The following is an 18,011-nucleotide window of genomic DNA, read 5'->3' as shown; positions in this document are numbered from 1 at the left end:
TGACCTTTTCTAGGCTCTGTGGCGCTTGATGTATAAACTAGGCCACAACTTGTTTTCCGAGAAAATGCTTTCCATTTTAGAAACAAGCCAGTTGCCCTGAGCAGAAGAAAAAGGCATTAAGCTTTAAATACGCATTAAATAGGTTTTTATTTTATTTTAGGGTTTATGTATATCTTAGGTATCTTGTACCTACATAGGCAGCCCTGCCCAGGTGGGATGGCTTTTTATTACTTAAAAGGTGGGCCACAGAGACAGCAAACAATAATTAGCATCAAAATACATCAGACCATCCCCCAACACTTTATGAATGTGTTTAAAAATGCTTAAGCCTTTGTACATTGCTATAGTGTCCATCGTCATGAAAGAATTCATACTGGAGCAAAGGGTCTGTACAGAGATCTGGGACAAGTTCTAGGAAGCCTGCCCACCCATGCTTCCTGATCCTCTTGGTTCTAGGGGTGCAGTGCAGAAGGGGTGCCAAGCATGGAGCCCCCAGCCACCTGCTCAGTTTACATGAGCATGCACAGTTCTCAGAGCTTGCCCTGTGGTGACAGCTGGGCTTGGAGACCCTGCTTACAGCAAAACTAAAAGGGAAGTGTTTCCAGGTTACAAAAACCAATCCTAGCCCAGGCATAGTCACCTCTGGTGGCATCCCCACTGCATATCCCTTGTGATGGCATGATGTTAGAGCTCTCATAGTTCCTTACAGTGAGGTAAGGACTGTTTATTATTTCCACAGTAGAAAAGCGGAAACTGAGGCGTAGTCACTTACCCAAGATGAGGGTAGGATTTGGATCCACTGAGGTGCCAGCCCGCACCTAGGCAGAGACTAGAGACAGGAGACTAGAGAAAGACACAACAAGCCTTGTGTAGGCCTATGACTTGTCCCAGGCAAATCGAACCAGGGTTCACCTGAAAGAGGGAGTGGGGATTGAAAGTGGGGTACAGAGACGTGAGAAATAATGTTAAATCTGGACATTTCTGATCAAGACTCCTTAATGCAGGTGAGTAAGAATATACATAGCAAGGTCAATAGGATCTATTCTAAGCCCACTCTCTCTCCTGCCCAGGCAAGAATACAATGGCCTGAATAGCTCCCTGTAAGAACTTCCTATTTCTCTGAGTAGCTCCCTGTAAGAACTTCCTTGATCCTCTGGGTGGTTCCCAGTAAGGACTTCCCTACTTCTTTCAAAGGTAAATAGTCCTAGGATAGCCTAGAACACAAGGCCTCCTCTGGCAAAGCTCAGCAACTGGAAGGTCACAGCATGCAGCCTAAGCAAGGGATTTCTAACAGGACAGAATTTAGCATGGCTCCCTACAGGCCTATTGTCCTGAGGTAGGGGTGGGACAGTGAGAGTGAGCAGGGAAAGTGATGGTGTCTCAGCTGGAGGTGGAATTCAAGAGCTGGCTGGAGCCCCAGTGGATTCAAGACCCAACTCATTTTGGGCAAGTGACTACATTATTGACTTTGTTGCTGTTTTGTTTTTTTTATGGGTTGTTGTTATTGATTTTTTTCATGTTTTTGTTTGTTTGTTTGTTTCCCTCTCTCCTGGCACAGGCTTTCTCTGCTAGCTTTTCTCCAACTCACTTCTAAGACTAGGCTGGCTTCAAACTCACAGAGATCCTCCTACAATTGCCTCGGCCTCCTGAATGCTGGGTTTAAAGCTATATGCCATCAGTGACCCTCAAAATATTTCTCTTCTTATTTATTTATTTATTTATTTATTTATTTATTTATTTATTTTTAAATTTCCCCCGAGGCATGGTTTCTCCAGTATCCTGGAACTTGCTTTGTAGCCCAGGCCAGCCTGGAGCTCACAGAAACCCTCACTCCTCTACCTCCCAAGTGCTGGGGTTGGAGGTGTGCTCCACCATGCCTGGCTTAAAACATCAGGTTTAAAGTGCATAGAAATAAGAACTGTTGGGGTGGTAGTGGCGCATGCCTTTAATCCCAGCACTCAGGAGGCAGAGGCAGGCAGATCTCTGTGAGTTCGAGGCCAGCCTCGTCTACAAAGTAAGTCCAGGACAGCCAAGGCTACCCAGAGAAACTCTCCCTTGGGAAAAAAAGGTACTCATGTCACTTAGACAGCTAGCTGGGGTATGTGAAAACTGAGCCAGCTCCTTTAGAATGTGACCACTGCTCTTAACAGGGACTGGGAACTCGGGTGCTCCACAAATGTCACAGCTCTTTGGTTCATATTCTGCCCAGCATGATAGGGGATTCAGAAGGACACCTGTAATGCCTGTGACCCACTGGCCATCAGAACAAGACTGCCTCTCCTCCAGTGCTTTCCCAGCTGTTGGCCTTGGCCTTGCCCCAATGGAACCCGTGACTCTGCGCATCAGCAAACAGCTAAAAGCCCTTCCCAGAATGAGGAGTCTGAGACAGTCATGTGAAGTGAGGAGACTAAGGCAACTTTACTTGTGAACTAGGAAGTTATAAACCCTGGGCAGTGAGGGTGAATGTATCTGATTCGCTAGAGCTCTGTGTGCCAGAATACAGTGATGCACTATCCTGTGTCTTAGTAACATGGGCCTTTATCACAGGAAGGAAGGCAGTATTTAGTTATCATATGTGTCAGGGATGCCACCTAGGTATAATTAAAGACCATTTGTTGGAGGCTCAGAGCTCAGCACAGGGTAGGGTACTTCCTTGAATTCCCTGTGCTTGATATCAGGCAAGGCCAGGCCTTTACTTCCTATGTGATGCCCCTTACAAAATTCTGAGGTCACCAGATCAGGTGGAGTAAGGGGCCCCCACTGAGAAACGGAGTCCATTCTTCATAGAGCCAGCTCGCAATCGGATATCCAGAGAAGACCAGACTTCAACCTTAACCAGCAGAGCCCTACAGCTCCGAGGTTACATTCTTATTAACCTGAGACCAACAATGCCTAACCCCAGCACAAAGCTGAAAGGCTGGAGTCAGTAAGGGCATCCAGGGACAGATGAGCTCCGGTTCCCAACCTGTGCACTCCAGGAAGGAGAGTCCTTGAGCATCAGGTCTCTGCTTGGTTGCCTCGTATTCTTTGGGACTCAGTTTACCATTGAAAGACGAAGGATAAGTCTATCATAAAGAATGGAGGGAGCTGGCCACTGGTCTGCTTCTGCCTGAAGCTCCCATGCAGGAAGAAGCAGGAGCCACCAGTGAGGAGAGAAAGCCAGCTGAGGGATGAAGACAGAGGCAAGAGACACAGCAAGTGCTGGACTGTGGAGGCCAGGCCAGTTCCACTAAGGGCACATTGACTTGGGCCTCCACTGCTCTTCAGAGATGTAGTGTTTGTCTTGAGGTTTTTATCTGGAAGAGGCATTGTCCTCTGCCTTCACTTTAGTCCAGGCAAATAAGATGATTGTGTGAAGCCTGGAGCCACAAATGGACTAAGAAATGGATTGACTATGATGTTGTTGTCATCATTCTATTTCTTCTTCTTCTTCTTCTTCTTCTTCTCCTCCTCCTCCTCTTCTTCCTCCTCTTCCTTCTTCTTCTTCTGTTTTAAAAAGTTCCCATAGCATCTCCCACAATGAAACTCACTATTCCACAACATTCACTCTTTGAGCCTTGATTCTTCATATTTAACTCAGGAAATAAAGTATCATTTTCTTTAAAGCACTGTCTTTCTGGATTTTTGTCTGTTTGCTTATTTGAGACAGAGTCTCACATTGTAAGCTGGTCTCAAAGGTGAAGCTGCCCTTGGACTCCTGATCCACCTCCTGACTGGCGGTTTCAGAGTTCTTATCTTACCCAGACAGTGCACAGAGTATGGGGTGGGGGTGGGGAGCTCAGTTTAGCAGCCCCTACTTCATGAATGACAGGGAAACAGAGCATTAGTGCAGGAGGGAGAGGGTGGTGACATGAGAGCCTCTGTCTCTGGCTGCCTCTCATCTGCCACCCTCATTCCTGGAACTTGACCAGGGGACCTCCCTGTGTCTCACAGCCAACACTGGAGTGCTTGTCAGCTTGCTAATTCCTGCAGTTTCTTTGTAGTTCTGAGTCTTCCCTGGACAGGAGCCTGAGGAGGGAGCTTTGAAGAAAGGATTAACATGGATAGCTTTGCCCTCTTTTTCTGGTCCTCATTCTTGGCTCGGTCCTTCAGCTGCACTTCAGTGCACACAAATACAGTTCACACAGGTTTGCCTTTCCCTCCATTTTCCAGGCTTGAGGGCATGTGTGATTAAACTATGTGTCCTATACATGACATTCTTCTGTGGGTGTCCACACACTGGTCTGTCTCACTCACTGCAGAATCATAGTTTGGAAATTGGCCATGCCTCTATCCCAGAGAGCATCTGATGAGGTCATATGATCAGATAAGAAGACACGCACTGAGGTTATTTCCCTCCCGATGCTCCTGTAGCAACCATTAATCCCCTCTGGCAAGCAAGCCCTCTCTTAGTTACTTTACTTCTTTCCATCCTCTTAGCAAATGTAGCAAGTGTGTACAGCCTGCAGAACTTGTTAACCTTGGGCAGGTTGTGAGCTACTCTGAAGACGCACTGTAGACCAGGCTGGCCTTGAACTGCCTCTACCTCCTGAGTGCTGGGATTAAGGCATGCACCACCACAGCCAGGCTTAAATACACTTTTGTTTTGTTTTGTTTTGTTTTAGAGACAGGGTTTCTCTGAGGAACAGCTCTGGCTGTCCTAGAACTCAATCTGTAGACCAGGCTGGCCTCGAACTCACAGAGATCTGCCTGCCTCTGCCTCTTCGGTGCTGGGATTAACGGCTTGTGCCACCACCACTCAGTCCTTAATCCACTTCCTACATACATAGATTCGTTATGTCAGTTCTGTTCATGTAGAGAACCTTCACTAATACAGCTGTGTTCTTGTTTTAGTTTGTACTGGAGATACATATATACACATACATACATACATACATACACACATAGATAGATAGATAGATAGATAGATAGATAGATAGATAATGTTTCTTGCTTCCTTATGCCCCCCCCCCAGTATTGTCCAGTGTGTGCCAGGTGAAAAGTAGCTACAGTTTACCTGAACCCTGCATGAAGCTACAAAACAAAAATCTTGTTTCCTAAACTCTCTAAGTGTTAATATTCTGGGCAGTTGTGGGAGAGACCCATAAGTCCAAGGCCAGCTGTGTAATGGACTATGCAAGCTATCCACCTTGCTTCCAGGAGGAAGAAGGGCAAGTGCCTGCTGAGGGCCTTGAAGGGAGCTGAGACAAGCTCCAAAGTCCCAAGGCGTTGAAGGCGTGGTCACTGCACACCTAGGGAGGAGCAGGCAGCTGAGCAGCAGGAGCTGGAGTGGCTGGTCCTCCCTGGGGCAGGGTGAGAAGACAAAGGGGTTGAGTATAGGAGGACAGGCAAAAGCGCTATGGAAATGAAGTTCTCTGCACATCTGGAAAAGGACTGGTCCTGGGCGGGAAGCCTGGGCCAGGACCCACTGTGCTGTTTCCCTTCTGCTCATGTCACTCAAGACACAATAGCCAATCAGAGCCATGAGGCAGAATTGTCAGCAGGAAGAGGAGGAGAGTTATTCCTGGTCCCCTGCTGCAGGTTCCACTCTGTAGCTGAGCAGGCTTTAATGCTTCGGTGTGATGTGCTGAGGGCAGCTGCTGTGTGCTGTGAGGGGAGCTCCCGCTGGCTCCGAAGCCGAGACATGGTGAGCACAGGGTCACTGCCCACAACCAGGAGGAGCAGGCAGCTGAGCAGCGGGAGCTGGTGTGGCGGGTCCTCCCTGGGGTGGTCTTAGTCACTCTGGACCAGACTGTGGCCTCTGAATGGGGACTGCTCATTGTGTTCCATTAGTTTGCATAGACTGAGTAGTCATTTTCGCTGGTTTCTATAGTATTTATATTAGCATGTGTGCAGGCGGGCCGTACGCTGAAAAAGAAATCACGCCACGCGGCAGATCCATACTAGAGGGTTTGTTGTTGTTGTTGTTGTTGTTGTTGTTGTTGTTGTTGTTTTTAAGTGGGAAGGGAATATAGAGAAGTCTTTGGAGACAGACTAGAGAAGGAAATGGCTTGGGGTATGGGAGGAATTCCTTCTACAAGTCTACTTGGCGCATGCGCAGAAAGTGCCTGCTCCTGTGCAGGTGTACAGGTGCGAGTAGAGAGGGAATGGGAGGAATTCCCTCTACAAGTCTATCTTGCTCGTGTGCAGAAAGTGCACACGCATGCACACAAGGTGCCCACGTGGTTTAATAGACCTGAATCCTGCCTGCTGGTGCTGGCTTGTTTGAGAAGACATGCTTCCTGGGCGGCTTTGTATTTTCCGTTTTCCCATGGTCATCAGTGCTTCTAGGGGTGGCTCCATTGCTGCCTGTTTACTAACACTGTATTCCTTCTTTTTTCTTTTTCTTTCTTTCTTATTTATTTATTTATTTATTTATTTATTTATTTATTTTCGGTTTTCGAGACAGGCTTTCTCTGTGTATCCCTGGCTGTTCTGAACTCACTTTGTAGACCAGGCTGGCCTGGATCTTACAGCGATCCTCCTGCCTCTGCCAGAGTGTTGGGATGCGCCATCACGCTCTGCACAGTGCTATTTTAACCCTTTTTCCATTCTGTGGAGAGTTGTTCCGTTTCCATGAGTTTCTAAGCTTTCTCCACTTTCTGTTGATGATGTGTAGCGTTAATCCTTGGTCGACTGATAGGATGCAGGGGTTATTTCAACTTCTTTCTGTCTGTTGAGACTTGCGCTGTGTTTGAGTATCATCAATTTTGAATAAAGTTCCATGAGTTGATGTGAGGGTATATTGTTTTGTGTTTGGGTGGAATGTTCTGTAAGCTTCAGCTTGGTTCATTTGGCTTTTAACATCAGTTAGCAGGAGCAGTTCTCTGTTTATTTTGTCTAAAGGACCCATTTGTTGGTAAGAGTGAGATACTGAAGTCTCCCACTATTAGTGCATGAAGGTCTATGGTGATTTAAGCTGCACTTTCTTTTACAATGGTGAGTGCTTTTGTGTTGGGGCATAGATGTTAAGAATTTAAATGATATCATGGTAGACTTCTCTTTGATGAATATGTAGTGTCCATCTCTCGATAAATTTTTGTTTAAAGTTTATTTTTTAGAAATTAAACTGGCCATACCAGGTCCATTTGCTTGGAATCTGTTTTTCCAGCCCTTTGCCTTGAGGCTATGTCTATCCTTGATGTTGAACTGTATTTCTTGTAAGCAGTAGAAGGATGGATTCTGATTTTAGCATCTGTTCTGTTAGCCTGTGTCTTTTTATTGCTAAGTTGAGGTCATTGTTACTGACAGATATCAATGAACAGTGATTATTAATTCCCAGTGTTTTGTTGTTGTTGGTGGTGGTGGTGGTGGTTGTGGTGTGTGAGTGTGTGTATATATGTGTATGGCACAAGTGCTTCCCTTCTTTTGGTTTTGCTAATGTGAGGTTATTTATGCCCTGTTTCTTCATGGGCGTAGTTAACCTCCTTGGGTTTGGTTTTTCCTTCTAGCACCTTGTGTAGTGATGTATTTGTAGATAAATATTGTTAAAACTTGACTTTATCAGAGAATATCTTATTTTATCCATTTATGGTGATTGAAACTTTTCTTGTATAGTAATCCGGGTTGTCATCTGTAGTTTCTTAAAGCCTGCAGCACATGTGTCCAAGCCTTCTGCTTTTAGAGTCTGCATTAAGAGACAGATGCAATTCTAATAAGTCAGCCTGTATAGGTTACTTGGTTGTTGTGTTTCAATTTCTGTTGCAGCTTTTCATATTCTTTCTTGTGTCTAGTGTTTTTATTATGTGGCAAGGGGGCTTTCTTTTCTGGACCAATCTATTTGTTATTTTGCATGCTTCTTGTACCTTTATAGACTTCTTCTTTAAGTTAAGAAATTTTTCTTTTAATGATTCTGTTGAAAATATTTTCTGGACCTCTGAGGTTGTATTCTTCTCCTTCCTCTATTCCAATTAGTCATCGTTTTGTTCTTCTCATAAGATCCCAGAATCCCTGGGTGCTTTGTGCCAGAAAACTTAGGGTTTATCTTTCTTTCTTTCTTTCTTTCTTTCTTTTTTTCCTTGTTTTTTTGACTGATGCATCCAGTTTTTTTTTTTTCTATTGCATAATCAATGCCTGAGATTCTCCCGTCCATATACAACCTGTGAGGGAATCTTGCCACTGTAGTTCCTCATTGCAGTCCTAAAATTTTTATTTCAAGGACTACTCCATTTTCTCTATTGTTTCTATTTCCATTTTTAGGTTTTAAACAGTTTTATGTCTTCATTCAAGCTTTATTTAGTGTATCTTGGCTTTATTTAAAGGATTTATTAGTTTTCTCCAATTGTTTGTATGTATCTTCCTGGACCTCTTTAAGATATTTATTAATTTCCTTTGGTCTTTTTCTTGTGCCTTCAGCTCTGTTGGGATATTCAGGACCTGCTGTGATAGGATAGCTTGTCCTTGTTGGAGACACAGCTCCTGGCTGTTATTGATTATGCTCCTATGCTGGTATCTAGGAATCTGGGTTTGATGTGATTATTGGTGTAGGTGTTTGTCTTGTAGAGGTGGGAGTATTATTTCCAGGTTTGTGTTTGCTCCCTGGATATTCTGAGAGTGTCTTGGCAGAGTGCTGGACTTTTTACTGTCGTGCTTGACTGCTGTGTTCATGGAGACATGCTTGCTGTTCTTAGAGGCTGGAAAAAAGGAGATCAGGGAGAGATGGCTTTAGGGATCCACAGGAGGTGTGGATGGGATGGAAGCTGCCTCTGGTGTCCAGTCCAGTGCTTGGGTCAATTGTGAAGATCAAGGTCTGGGCTGAGGAGATAAGGTTGTAGATCTGTTGACAGCCTACCTAGGCTTTGGGCAGGCATGGAATGTGGTTGATCAGGAATGTGTCTGCCCAAGTAGGGGCTTGGACACAGAGATGAGGCAGTTGGGTATGGTCTGTGTTCTCTACAGGAGACATGAAAAGTGGGGAGGAAGCTTTCCCTGGTATTCTGTCCAGTGTGTGAGAATTGGGTCTGTGGTAACAGATAGTGGGATATCTTTGGACAGAAGACCTGGTCTTCTGTCCATCAGGGCTTGTGGTTGAGCAGGGTGTGTGTGCCCATAGTTAGTGGCTCAGGCAAAGAGATGAGGTAGGAGGAGAAGGGCAGATGGGGATGGTCTGTGGTGATGACAGGAAGCATGGACAGGGGGAGAGGAAGATGCATCTCCAGGAGCAACCTTGAGTAGTGACTGGGTCTCAGGTACCAGAGAGTGGGGAAGGTCTGGCTGCATCCCACCTAGTCCCATGCACAATGTCTTCATAGTGAGCCATCATGTTCTCAGGGATCAATTATTTACCACAATCAGCTCAGCTGGGGTTGTAACGGGAACAAGGTGGTAGGCTCTGACTCCAGATGCTTTTACTAACTAGACAAAAGCAGTTCTAACTGACCTTCATTGGTCCTGGCCAGGTTGTAGCCAGGTACAGCTGCATATGTAGCTCAATGTTGCAGACAGGAGGATAAGTCACAGAGGTTGTGCTCAGCAAAATTCCAGAGACCTTCGACTGTCCAACATGATCTCTAGACATCTAGAACCGCTGTTGAGTCTTTGCTTGACAAAGTTCCAAATATCTCTGGCTGATCACTACTGTCCCTAAATATTATGCATGGTCCAGGTGTAATGCTATTCAGAAATCTGCTATTTCTCCTAAAATTGTTTTTTCTCTTTATTTCTCAGACCTTAGGAAATTCATACAGACAATGTTGAAAGAGGGCATCTGGCCACAGGCTTAAGACAATGATGGAGTTTTTTTGCACTGACTGAGCACCCAAGCAGAAATTGCATGAAAGAAAGTTAAGACCTTGACATAACAGTACCTGGCTAGGTACTGTTACCTGTAGAAACATTTCTTTAGAATCTGCTTTGAGAGCCCTAGAAGGGAGCTTGGAACATCATGCTTTACAGATATGTTATGACAGAGGATCCCTTGGTAGTTAGCCTAGGCTTGGATAGCACAGCTGTTGGTCTGAGACTGGGAGTAGGTCAAGTTTTTTCTTTCAAGAATATTTAGCTCAAGGTATGTTGCTATGACCATCTTGTAAACACGTTGGCTTTAGCCCAGGGAAATGTATGATTAAACTTTCCCATGTATTGTTTAAAAAATAATGATCAGGTCATGCTGGCATTGCTTGAAAATTGATTGGTTTTTGTTGTAGGTTGCAGAACTTTTTGTGTTTCATTGTTACTCTGTTGATTTCTGATTGCCCTAGTGATTGTAAATGAAAAATCATGATGTAATCTATAACAACAACAACAAAAAGATTGAACTTCATTTCAATCAAATACTGGATTGGCCCAAGGAGAGGGCAAGCAAGTAAGAGACATGAGAGAGTAAGCTAGAGTGAGATGGGGAACAGCAAGAGAGGGGGATAGATAGGGAATGGCAAGAGGGATAGGTAGATGGGTAACAGTAGGAAAGAAGATAGTTAGCAGGACACAAAGCAAGGAAGCAGCAAGGAGAGAGAAGTCAGACAGACAGCAAAGGAGACAGAGACGGAGACAGATAGAGAGGCAGAAGAAAAGTTCTCCTGGGCTTCAAGACCTTCAGCTTCTACCGCTTATGCCTGAGTATTTGCTTTTCCTTCATTCCTCACCATCTCAACAACTAGTTCCTCTAGCTAGTTGTTCAATCAACGCTTGGTTTCCCTTAAGCAAACTTCCTGCTCAGTTCTCCCTGCTACAGATCCACCTCTCTTCTCTCCTCTATGCAGTTCCTGGGGTTGGTCTTGGGGCGCGGGGGCTGGGGAATGTCTGTGGATTAACAAGGTCTCAGAGTATGCTGAACATAAACATAGTTTGAGGTCAGTCTGACCCGGTACAGAAAATTCTCCCAGCACTGAAGGCACAAACCCTTTTCCTAGAGTAGGAACATTATTTGTGATCAGTAGTTCTTGGTGAGCCTGACCCTGTCCAGGGAATTCTCCCAGCACCAGGGTAGAGGTCTGTGTGCTAATAAGGAAGTCTAGCTGCTTGTCACAAAATGGAGTCTGACTGCTCTTGATGTGGTCTCTTCAGGTGAGCTTATTCAGCAGTAAGACTCAGGAAACACAGTTGGCCTAGATTAACAAACAGAGGGAGGAAGCCTCACAATTGCATCTGGGGAATCAATGTTCCTTTGCACCTTCACCTATCTTTGTCTTCTGAAGATTTACTATATTGTGTTATGAGTTCCTTGAGTTTTTGTTGGTTTGGGGAATTTCTGTGGAGAAACAGTTTTAGTTTTCTCTTCTTGACCTTAAAGTCTCCCCTCTCCTCATTTCGTGGCACATCTGTGTTTGCTAGTTTTTGCAATCATCGATGTTTGCTGGTTTGGTATGTAAATTGATTGCTATGGTTAACACAATTTTTTGAGGTGTTAAAAAAATGTTCCAATATAACAATATCTGTTTTCTAATTAGCTTCATTTCTCAACATTTCGGTGCCTGTAGTCATCAGTTGAGGGCGTGCCCCTACCAGAATGGCTGGTTGCTCTGTCACTCAACAATTGTATTGATTCATCAGCACAATTTATGTGGCAAGGCTCTTCCAATGAGGATGGCAATGTCCCTAAGCAAGTGGGCGTGGGCTGGATAAGGGAGCTGTCTGAGCATGGGACAGTGGCCAAGCAAGAGAGAAAGCTAGGACGCCATCTTTGTAGTTATTTACTTCATTTTTGTTTGTTTGTTTGTTTTGTGTTTTGTTTGGTTTTGTTTTGCATGAGTTTGTATCCTAAGCTCCCTAAATAATGGACCATCCAAAAAACCCATTTGCTACCTGAGATGCTTTTGGTTAGAGGATTCAATCACAGCAGCAGAGTAGCAAATTATAGAAAAAAATGGTACACAGGAAGTGATGTTGCTGCTGGACAGAACCTGGTGCTGTTCTCTTTTGGAGGAATGTAGAAAACATCAGGATTTGAGGTGGCAAAAGGCATAGAAAGTTGTACACAGAGCTCAATCAGGATGTAGGATGTGGACGATCAGGAGTGTTGACAGTAATGCAGACAGAGGAAGTCCAGGTGTAGAAAATAGACTCCATAATTGTGCAGCTAGTAGTCATTTGTGTGATATTTTGGTCCAGAATCTTTCTTATTCTTCCCATCATACCCTGAGAAATTGAGTAAGGCAGAGTTTTAAAATAATGGGCTGACTCCCTAGATGGAATGTTGACTCTTTGGATGATTACTACTAGTGGCTCATTAAGGACCACAGTGAAGAAAAGTAATTAGCGTGGTAGAAATCAATGCAAAGGCTGTGGCTTGTAGGAAAAAAACAGCAGTAGGTAGTATCAGATGCAGTCCAATGCTGAAACCAAGGCAGGAACTTTCAAGGAGGTGGTCACCATTACAGGGCAGGCTCTTGCTCTGGATTGGAAGCCTAAGAAGATGCCCTCAGGGTGACACTTCATCCTCTTAAGCCTTGAATTAAGGGAAGGAGTGGGCAAAGTGATTTCTAGCCCGTGGAAGGAGGAGGGGGAATCTAGGATAGGGGGTTTCCAACAGAATGGGGGCAGCATGGAGATGCTCTAGGCCCCTCATCCTTATGGTTAGAGTCTGAAAACAAAAATGAGAGTACTGAGAATTAGTTTCTTTGCCTGGTTCCCAAAAATCTGTCCATGTGTAAAATGCAATTCCTGTTAGTACGATCTTATCAATGTTACAGTTTAAGCTGGGCACTTCAGGATTCTGTAAGATGAATACAGAAGTAGAGTGAGTGTGTAATTCTTTGTAGGAACTTCAGTAAAGTCCTCTGGGGTCTTTCTGTTTCGTTCATTGATTTTTGTAGAGAGGTCTTAATAACTACCTCTGGCTATCCTGGAACTCATGGCGTAGACCAGGCTGTCATCCAACTCAATAAGATGCACCTGCTTCTGCCTCCTGAGTGCTTGCATTAAAGGAATGAGCCAGTACAACCAGCTTGTCCTTTTTGTTTTGTTTTGTTTTGTTTGTGGTCAGTAATTGTTCATGCAGTTTCTTTGATGTGGGCTCAGTACTGTTGATGTTTCCCACCTCTATCTCTCTCTCTATACCTGTATATCTCTCTCTCTCTCTCTCTCTCTCTCTCTCTCTCTCTCTCTCTCTCTCTCTTTTCTTCTCTGTTAATTGACAAGGCTATATCCTGTTCAAAGAGTTTAGGAATCATAGAGGAGAATCTTTTTTTTTTTTTTTTTTGAGACAAGGTTTCTCTGTGTAGCCTTGACTGTCCTGGACTCACTTTGTAGACCAGGCTGGCCTCGAACTCACAGCAATCCACCTGCCTCTGCCTCCCGAGTGCTGGGATTAAAGGCGTGCGCCACCACGCCCGGCCATAGAGGAGAATCTTATTCAACTTCCTTCTAAAGTGACTCGGTGATTATATTAGAACTTCTGTGTCAGGAAATAAGTGGAAGAAGCACCCAAATTATTATATGAATTCTATGTCAATGAAGAATGCATTTACAGTGTTGTCACTATCATGCTTTCTGCTGTACACATGTATGGGATATTTTAGGGTGCAGTGACCTATGATGATGTGCATGTGAACTTCACGCGGGAAGAATGGGCTTTGCTGGATCCTTCCCAGAAGAATCTCTACAAAGATGTGATGCTGGATACCTACAGGAATCTCATGGCTATAGGTAACACTGTGAATTTTTTTCCTGATTTTTAAAATACAGGGGCAACTGTTTCTTTAGTATTGATGCTCTTTTGTAATTTGAATTGAGAATGAGGAGAAATGATGTGAATAAGTCAGGCATGGTTCTAAGATTCACTGAAGAGAGTAATATAAATTTTGCCTAATTTGCAATGGTATATCATACATTTTCTGGTACTATATTTTAGGATACAATTGGGAAGACCACACTATTGAAGAACAGTGTCAAAGATCTAGGAGATATGAAAGGTAATTTTCATGTGCAACTGATATGAATATGCACCCCAAGAAATTTTAATGTGTCCTGCAATTTTTTAAAGGAAAGCACTGCTTTCAGTGTATTGAGGATTAATAAATTCTCACAAAACCATGTCCCTTAGTGTTATACCATGTTATACATGTAGCATGTATCTCAATGTGCACAGAAAGTACACCTATGGGATAAGCGATAAGTATATGTTCAAAACTTTCTAATAAGCACATAGTCCATAGTAAAGCAGTTTAGTGAGGGGACAGTTTGTGAGAGTCAAGAAGGTTGTTGAGGAGAAACCTTAATCCCTACACCACATGTCTATGAGGAACAAACATCAAAGTGTGTGACTGCAATGTGGAGCCCTTTCTCTTGTTATTCTTCTTTTAATAGCTATATCTTATGTCACAATGGATACAGGCCATGTGAGCACAGCGATATTGAAAGAAGCACTGTACCTCTGTGTCCCAGAACAAACAGAAGCTATGTAGTAGTCCCCACTTTTGAGTAGACTTTCTGAATGTGATGCAAGTTTTCAGTTCACTGGTTTTCCAACTTCATTGGAACCATCCAGAGACTCACGATGCAGGAAATCCCTATGAGTACTAGGAATGTGGAGATTCTTTTTGTTCTGGTTCACCTTGTAAATGTATGACTCACACCTTAGGGAATTTTATGAATGGAATCAGTGTGATAAAGCTCTGAGTTTCCTGTTTTCTTTAAATATATGAAAATTTCCTATAGAAAAAGGATGCTACAAACGTGAACCATGTAATAAATGCTCTGACCGTCAGTTATCTTCAAAGACTTAAAACAACCCACAAAGAAGGGGAGCAGCATAAATGTAAACAAAGTGATAAGATCTGATTCTTTTTTATCATTAGACCAAACTGTACAATTAATTCATACAGATAAAGTGATTCATCAGTGTAATGAATGTGATACATTTTCACACATGACAATTATCTTTGCAGAAACGAGAGAAATCAAACTGGAGAAAAACCCTCTGAATATCCTCTGTGTGATAACGTGTTTGCATATCACAGTCATCCTCAAAGGCATGAAAGAGTTTATACTACAGAGAAACTTTATGAATGTAAGCAATGTGGTAAAGCCTTTGCATATCACAGCGATCTTCAAAGGCATGAAGGAACACATGCTGAAAAACCAAAACATAATAAAAGACTACATACTGGACATAAACCCTACAAATATAATCAATGTGATAAAGCCTCTGCACATTACACTCTTCTTCAAAGGCATGAAAGAATTCTTACTGGAGAGAAACCCTATGAATGTAACCAATGTGGTAAAGCCTTTTTATGTCACAGTCATCTTCAAAGGCATGAAAGAACACCTACTGGAGAGAAACTGTATGAATGTAAGCAATGTGGTAAGTTCTTTGCATGTCCCAGTAGTCTCCAAATACATAAAAGAAGACATACTGGAGAGAAACCTTATCAATGTAAGCAATGTGGTAGAGCCTTTGCATATCATAAGAGTCTCCAAATACATAAAAGAACACACACTGGAGAGAAACCCTATGAATGTAAGCAATGTGGTAAAGCCTTTGCATGTCCCAGTAGTCTCCAAATACACAAAAGAAGACATTCTGGAGAGAAACCCTATGAATGTAAGCAGTGTGGTAAAGTCTTTGCACATAACAGTACTTTCCAAATACATAAAAGAATACACACTGGAGAGAAACCCTATGAATGTAAGCAATGTGGCCAAGCCTTTGCATGTCGCAGTACGCTCCAAATACATAAAAGAAGACATTCTGGAGAGAAACCCTATGAATGTAATCAATGTGGTAAAGCCTTTGCACATAACAGTAATCTCCAAGTACATAAAAGAACACACACTGGAGAGAAACCCTATGAATGTAAGCAATGTGGTAAAGCCTTTGTACATCACAGTCATCTCCAAGCACATAAAAGAAGACATTCTGGAGAGAAACCCTATGAATGTGACCAATGTGTTAAAGCCTTTGCACATTACAGTACTCTCCAAATACATAAAAGAACACACACTGGAGAGAAACCCTATGAATGTATGCAATGTGGTAAAGCCTTTCTATGTCACAGTGATCTTCAAAGGCATGAAAGAACACATACTGGAGAGAAACCATATGAATGTAACCAATGTGGTAAAGCCTTTACACGTCTTAGTAGTCTCCAAATACATAAACAAAGACATTCTGGAAAGAAACCCTATGAATGTGACCAATGTGGTAAAGCCTTTGCACATCACAGTAATCTCCAAGTACATAAAAGAACACATACTGGAGAGACACCCTATGAATGTAATCAGTGTGGTAAAGTGTTTGAATGTCACAGTCATCTTCAAAAGCATGAAGGAATTCATACAGGGGAGAAATATGAGTGTATTTAATATATTGAAGCTTGTACATTCCATCATGAAAGAATTCATATGGGAGAACAACCTTATGAATGTATTTAAAATGGTGATGCCTTCCTACATTTCTATAGTGCTCATCATCATGAAAGAAGTTATATTGGAGGGAAGTTCTGTGAATGTAAGGAATGTGGTAAGACCTTTTTGTGTTATGGGGTCTACTGATATCCAACACAACTCAAACCCAAAGTCAATGAAGATAAGAATTTATTGTAATCAAGGCACTACTGTTTACACACAGATATTAAGAAGAGGCATTATGTTTTGAGGAACCTAAGATGAGTAAGAGAAGCTGTGGTTACGAAGAGTCATTACATTTTGGGGTACAAAGATGACTAATGGAATCTGGTCATCTATTGGGAAGTCCTCAGCTCTCCTAGGACCTGGGAACTTGAGCTTAGTTTCAACCTATGATTAAGTGGAGGCCGTGTTGGTTGGTTTTGTGTTGCAACTTAACACAAGTTAGAGTCATCAGACATGAAGAATCTCAGTTGAGAAAATGCCTCCATGAGATCCAGCTGTAAAGCATTTTCTCTGTTAGTGGTCAGTGGGGGGTGGGGGGGAGGGTCATGCCCATTGAGAGTGATATCCACTCTGGGATGATGGTCCAGGATTCTACAAGAAGGCAGGCTGAGGCCAGGTGTGGTGGCGCACACCTTTAATCCCAGCACTCGGGAGGTGGAGGCAGGTGGATTGCTGTGAGATTGATGCCAGCCTGGTCTACAAAGTGAGTCCAGGACAGCCAAGGCTAACACAGAGAGACCCTGTCTCAAAAAACAAAACAACAACAACAAAAAAAAAACAACAACGAAGAAGGCAGGCTGAGCGAGCCATGGAGCAGCACTCTTCCACGGCTGCTGCATCAGCTCCTGCCTCCAGTTTCCAGCCCTGCTTGAGTTCCAGCCCTGGCTTGCCCCAGTGATAGCCTATAATCTGCAAGTGTACGCTGAATAAACCCTTTTCTCACAACTTGCTTTTTGGTCATGTTATTTCTTCGCAGCAATTTTAACGTTAGTGAAGACAGAGGCTGATAACAAAAAAGCAATACATAAGACAGGTTTCCCCCTTTGTTCCCAACATTTGTATACCACTGTCATCTTCAAATAAATAAAATAACACATTGGAGAGAAACCCTACAAATGTAATCAATGTGATAAAGCCTTTTCACAGCACACTTACCTGCTAACGCATAAAGGAACACATAGTGGAGATGTGTGCATGTGAATAAGCGATGTGGTGAAGTATTTCTATGTAGCAGTAGTCTTGGAAATGTTGAGAAAAGGCCGTACTGCAGAGAAATCCCATAAATGTAGTCAGTGTGGTGATGTTTTGCACTTCATGATATCTTCATACAAGAGTAAAACCTTTAGTGTATGCGTGCCTTTAATCCCAGCAATCGGGAGGCAGAAACAGGTGGATCGCTGTGAGTTCGAGGCCAGCCTGGTCTACAAAGGGAGTCCAGGACAGCCAAGGCTACACAGAGAAACCCTGTCTCAAAAAACTAAAAAATAAAATAAAATAGATTTCACAGTTCTCTCCAATTTTATGAAATAACTTATCCAGGTGTAAAACTTTATGGTTGTGTATTAGTGCCTTTCCTGTTGTGAGACAACACAGTGTCTAAGGCAACTTATAAAAGAGTTTAATTTGGATTATGGTTTGTGGGATATGGGATCACCATGAAAGTGGCAATGCGACAAGTGTCACACATTGGGGGTTCAGACAGGAAACTCAGAGCTCACACCTTCAATGTGCAGCATGAA

At 43.2% G+C, this 18,011-nt stretch overlaps 1 protein-coding gene across 1 annotated transcript; it reads left to right on the top strand.

Annotated features, from left to right (window-relative positions):
- Nucleotides 1–5,338: 5,338 nt before the first annotated feature.
- Nucleotides 5,339–17,217, top strand: LOC311583101 (uncharacterized protein; the record flags this gene model as incomplete). The annotated part of the gene is made up of 3 exons (XM_084756422.1): nt 5,339–5,626; nt 13,437–13,563; nt 14,805–17,217. 3 exons carry the CDS (start codon nt 5,339–5,341, stop codon nt 16,514–16,516), a joined length of 2,127 nt encoding a protein of 708 aa, XP_084612548.1. The 3' UTR covers nt 16,517–17,217.
- Between the last annotated feature and the right edge of the window lie 794 nt (nt 17,218–18,011).

Source organism: Acomys minous (genome assembly GCF_964271855.1).
Source record: "Acomys minous genome assembly, chromosome: 14".
NCBI lineage: Eukaryota > Metazoa > Chordata > Mammalia > Rodentia > Muridae > Acomys > Acomys minous.
The sequence above is the reverse complement of the archived record's forward strand: the minus strand, read 5'-3'. Positions and strand labels throughout refer to the sequence as shown.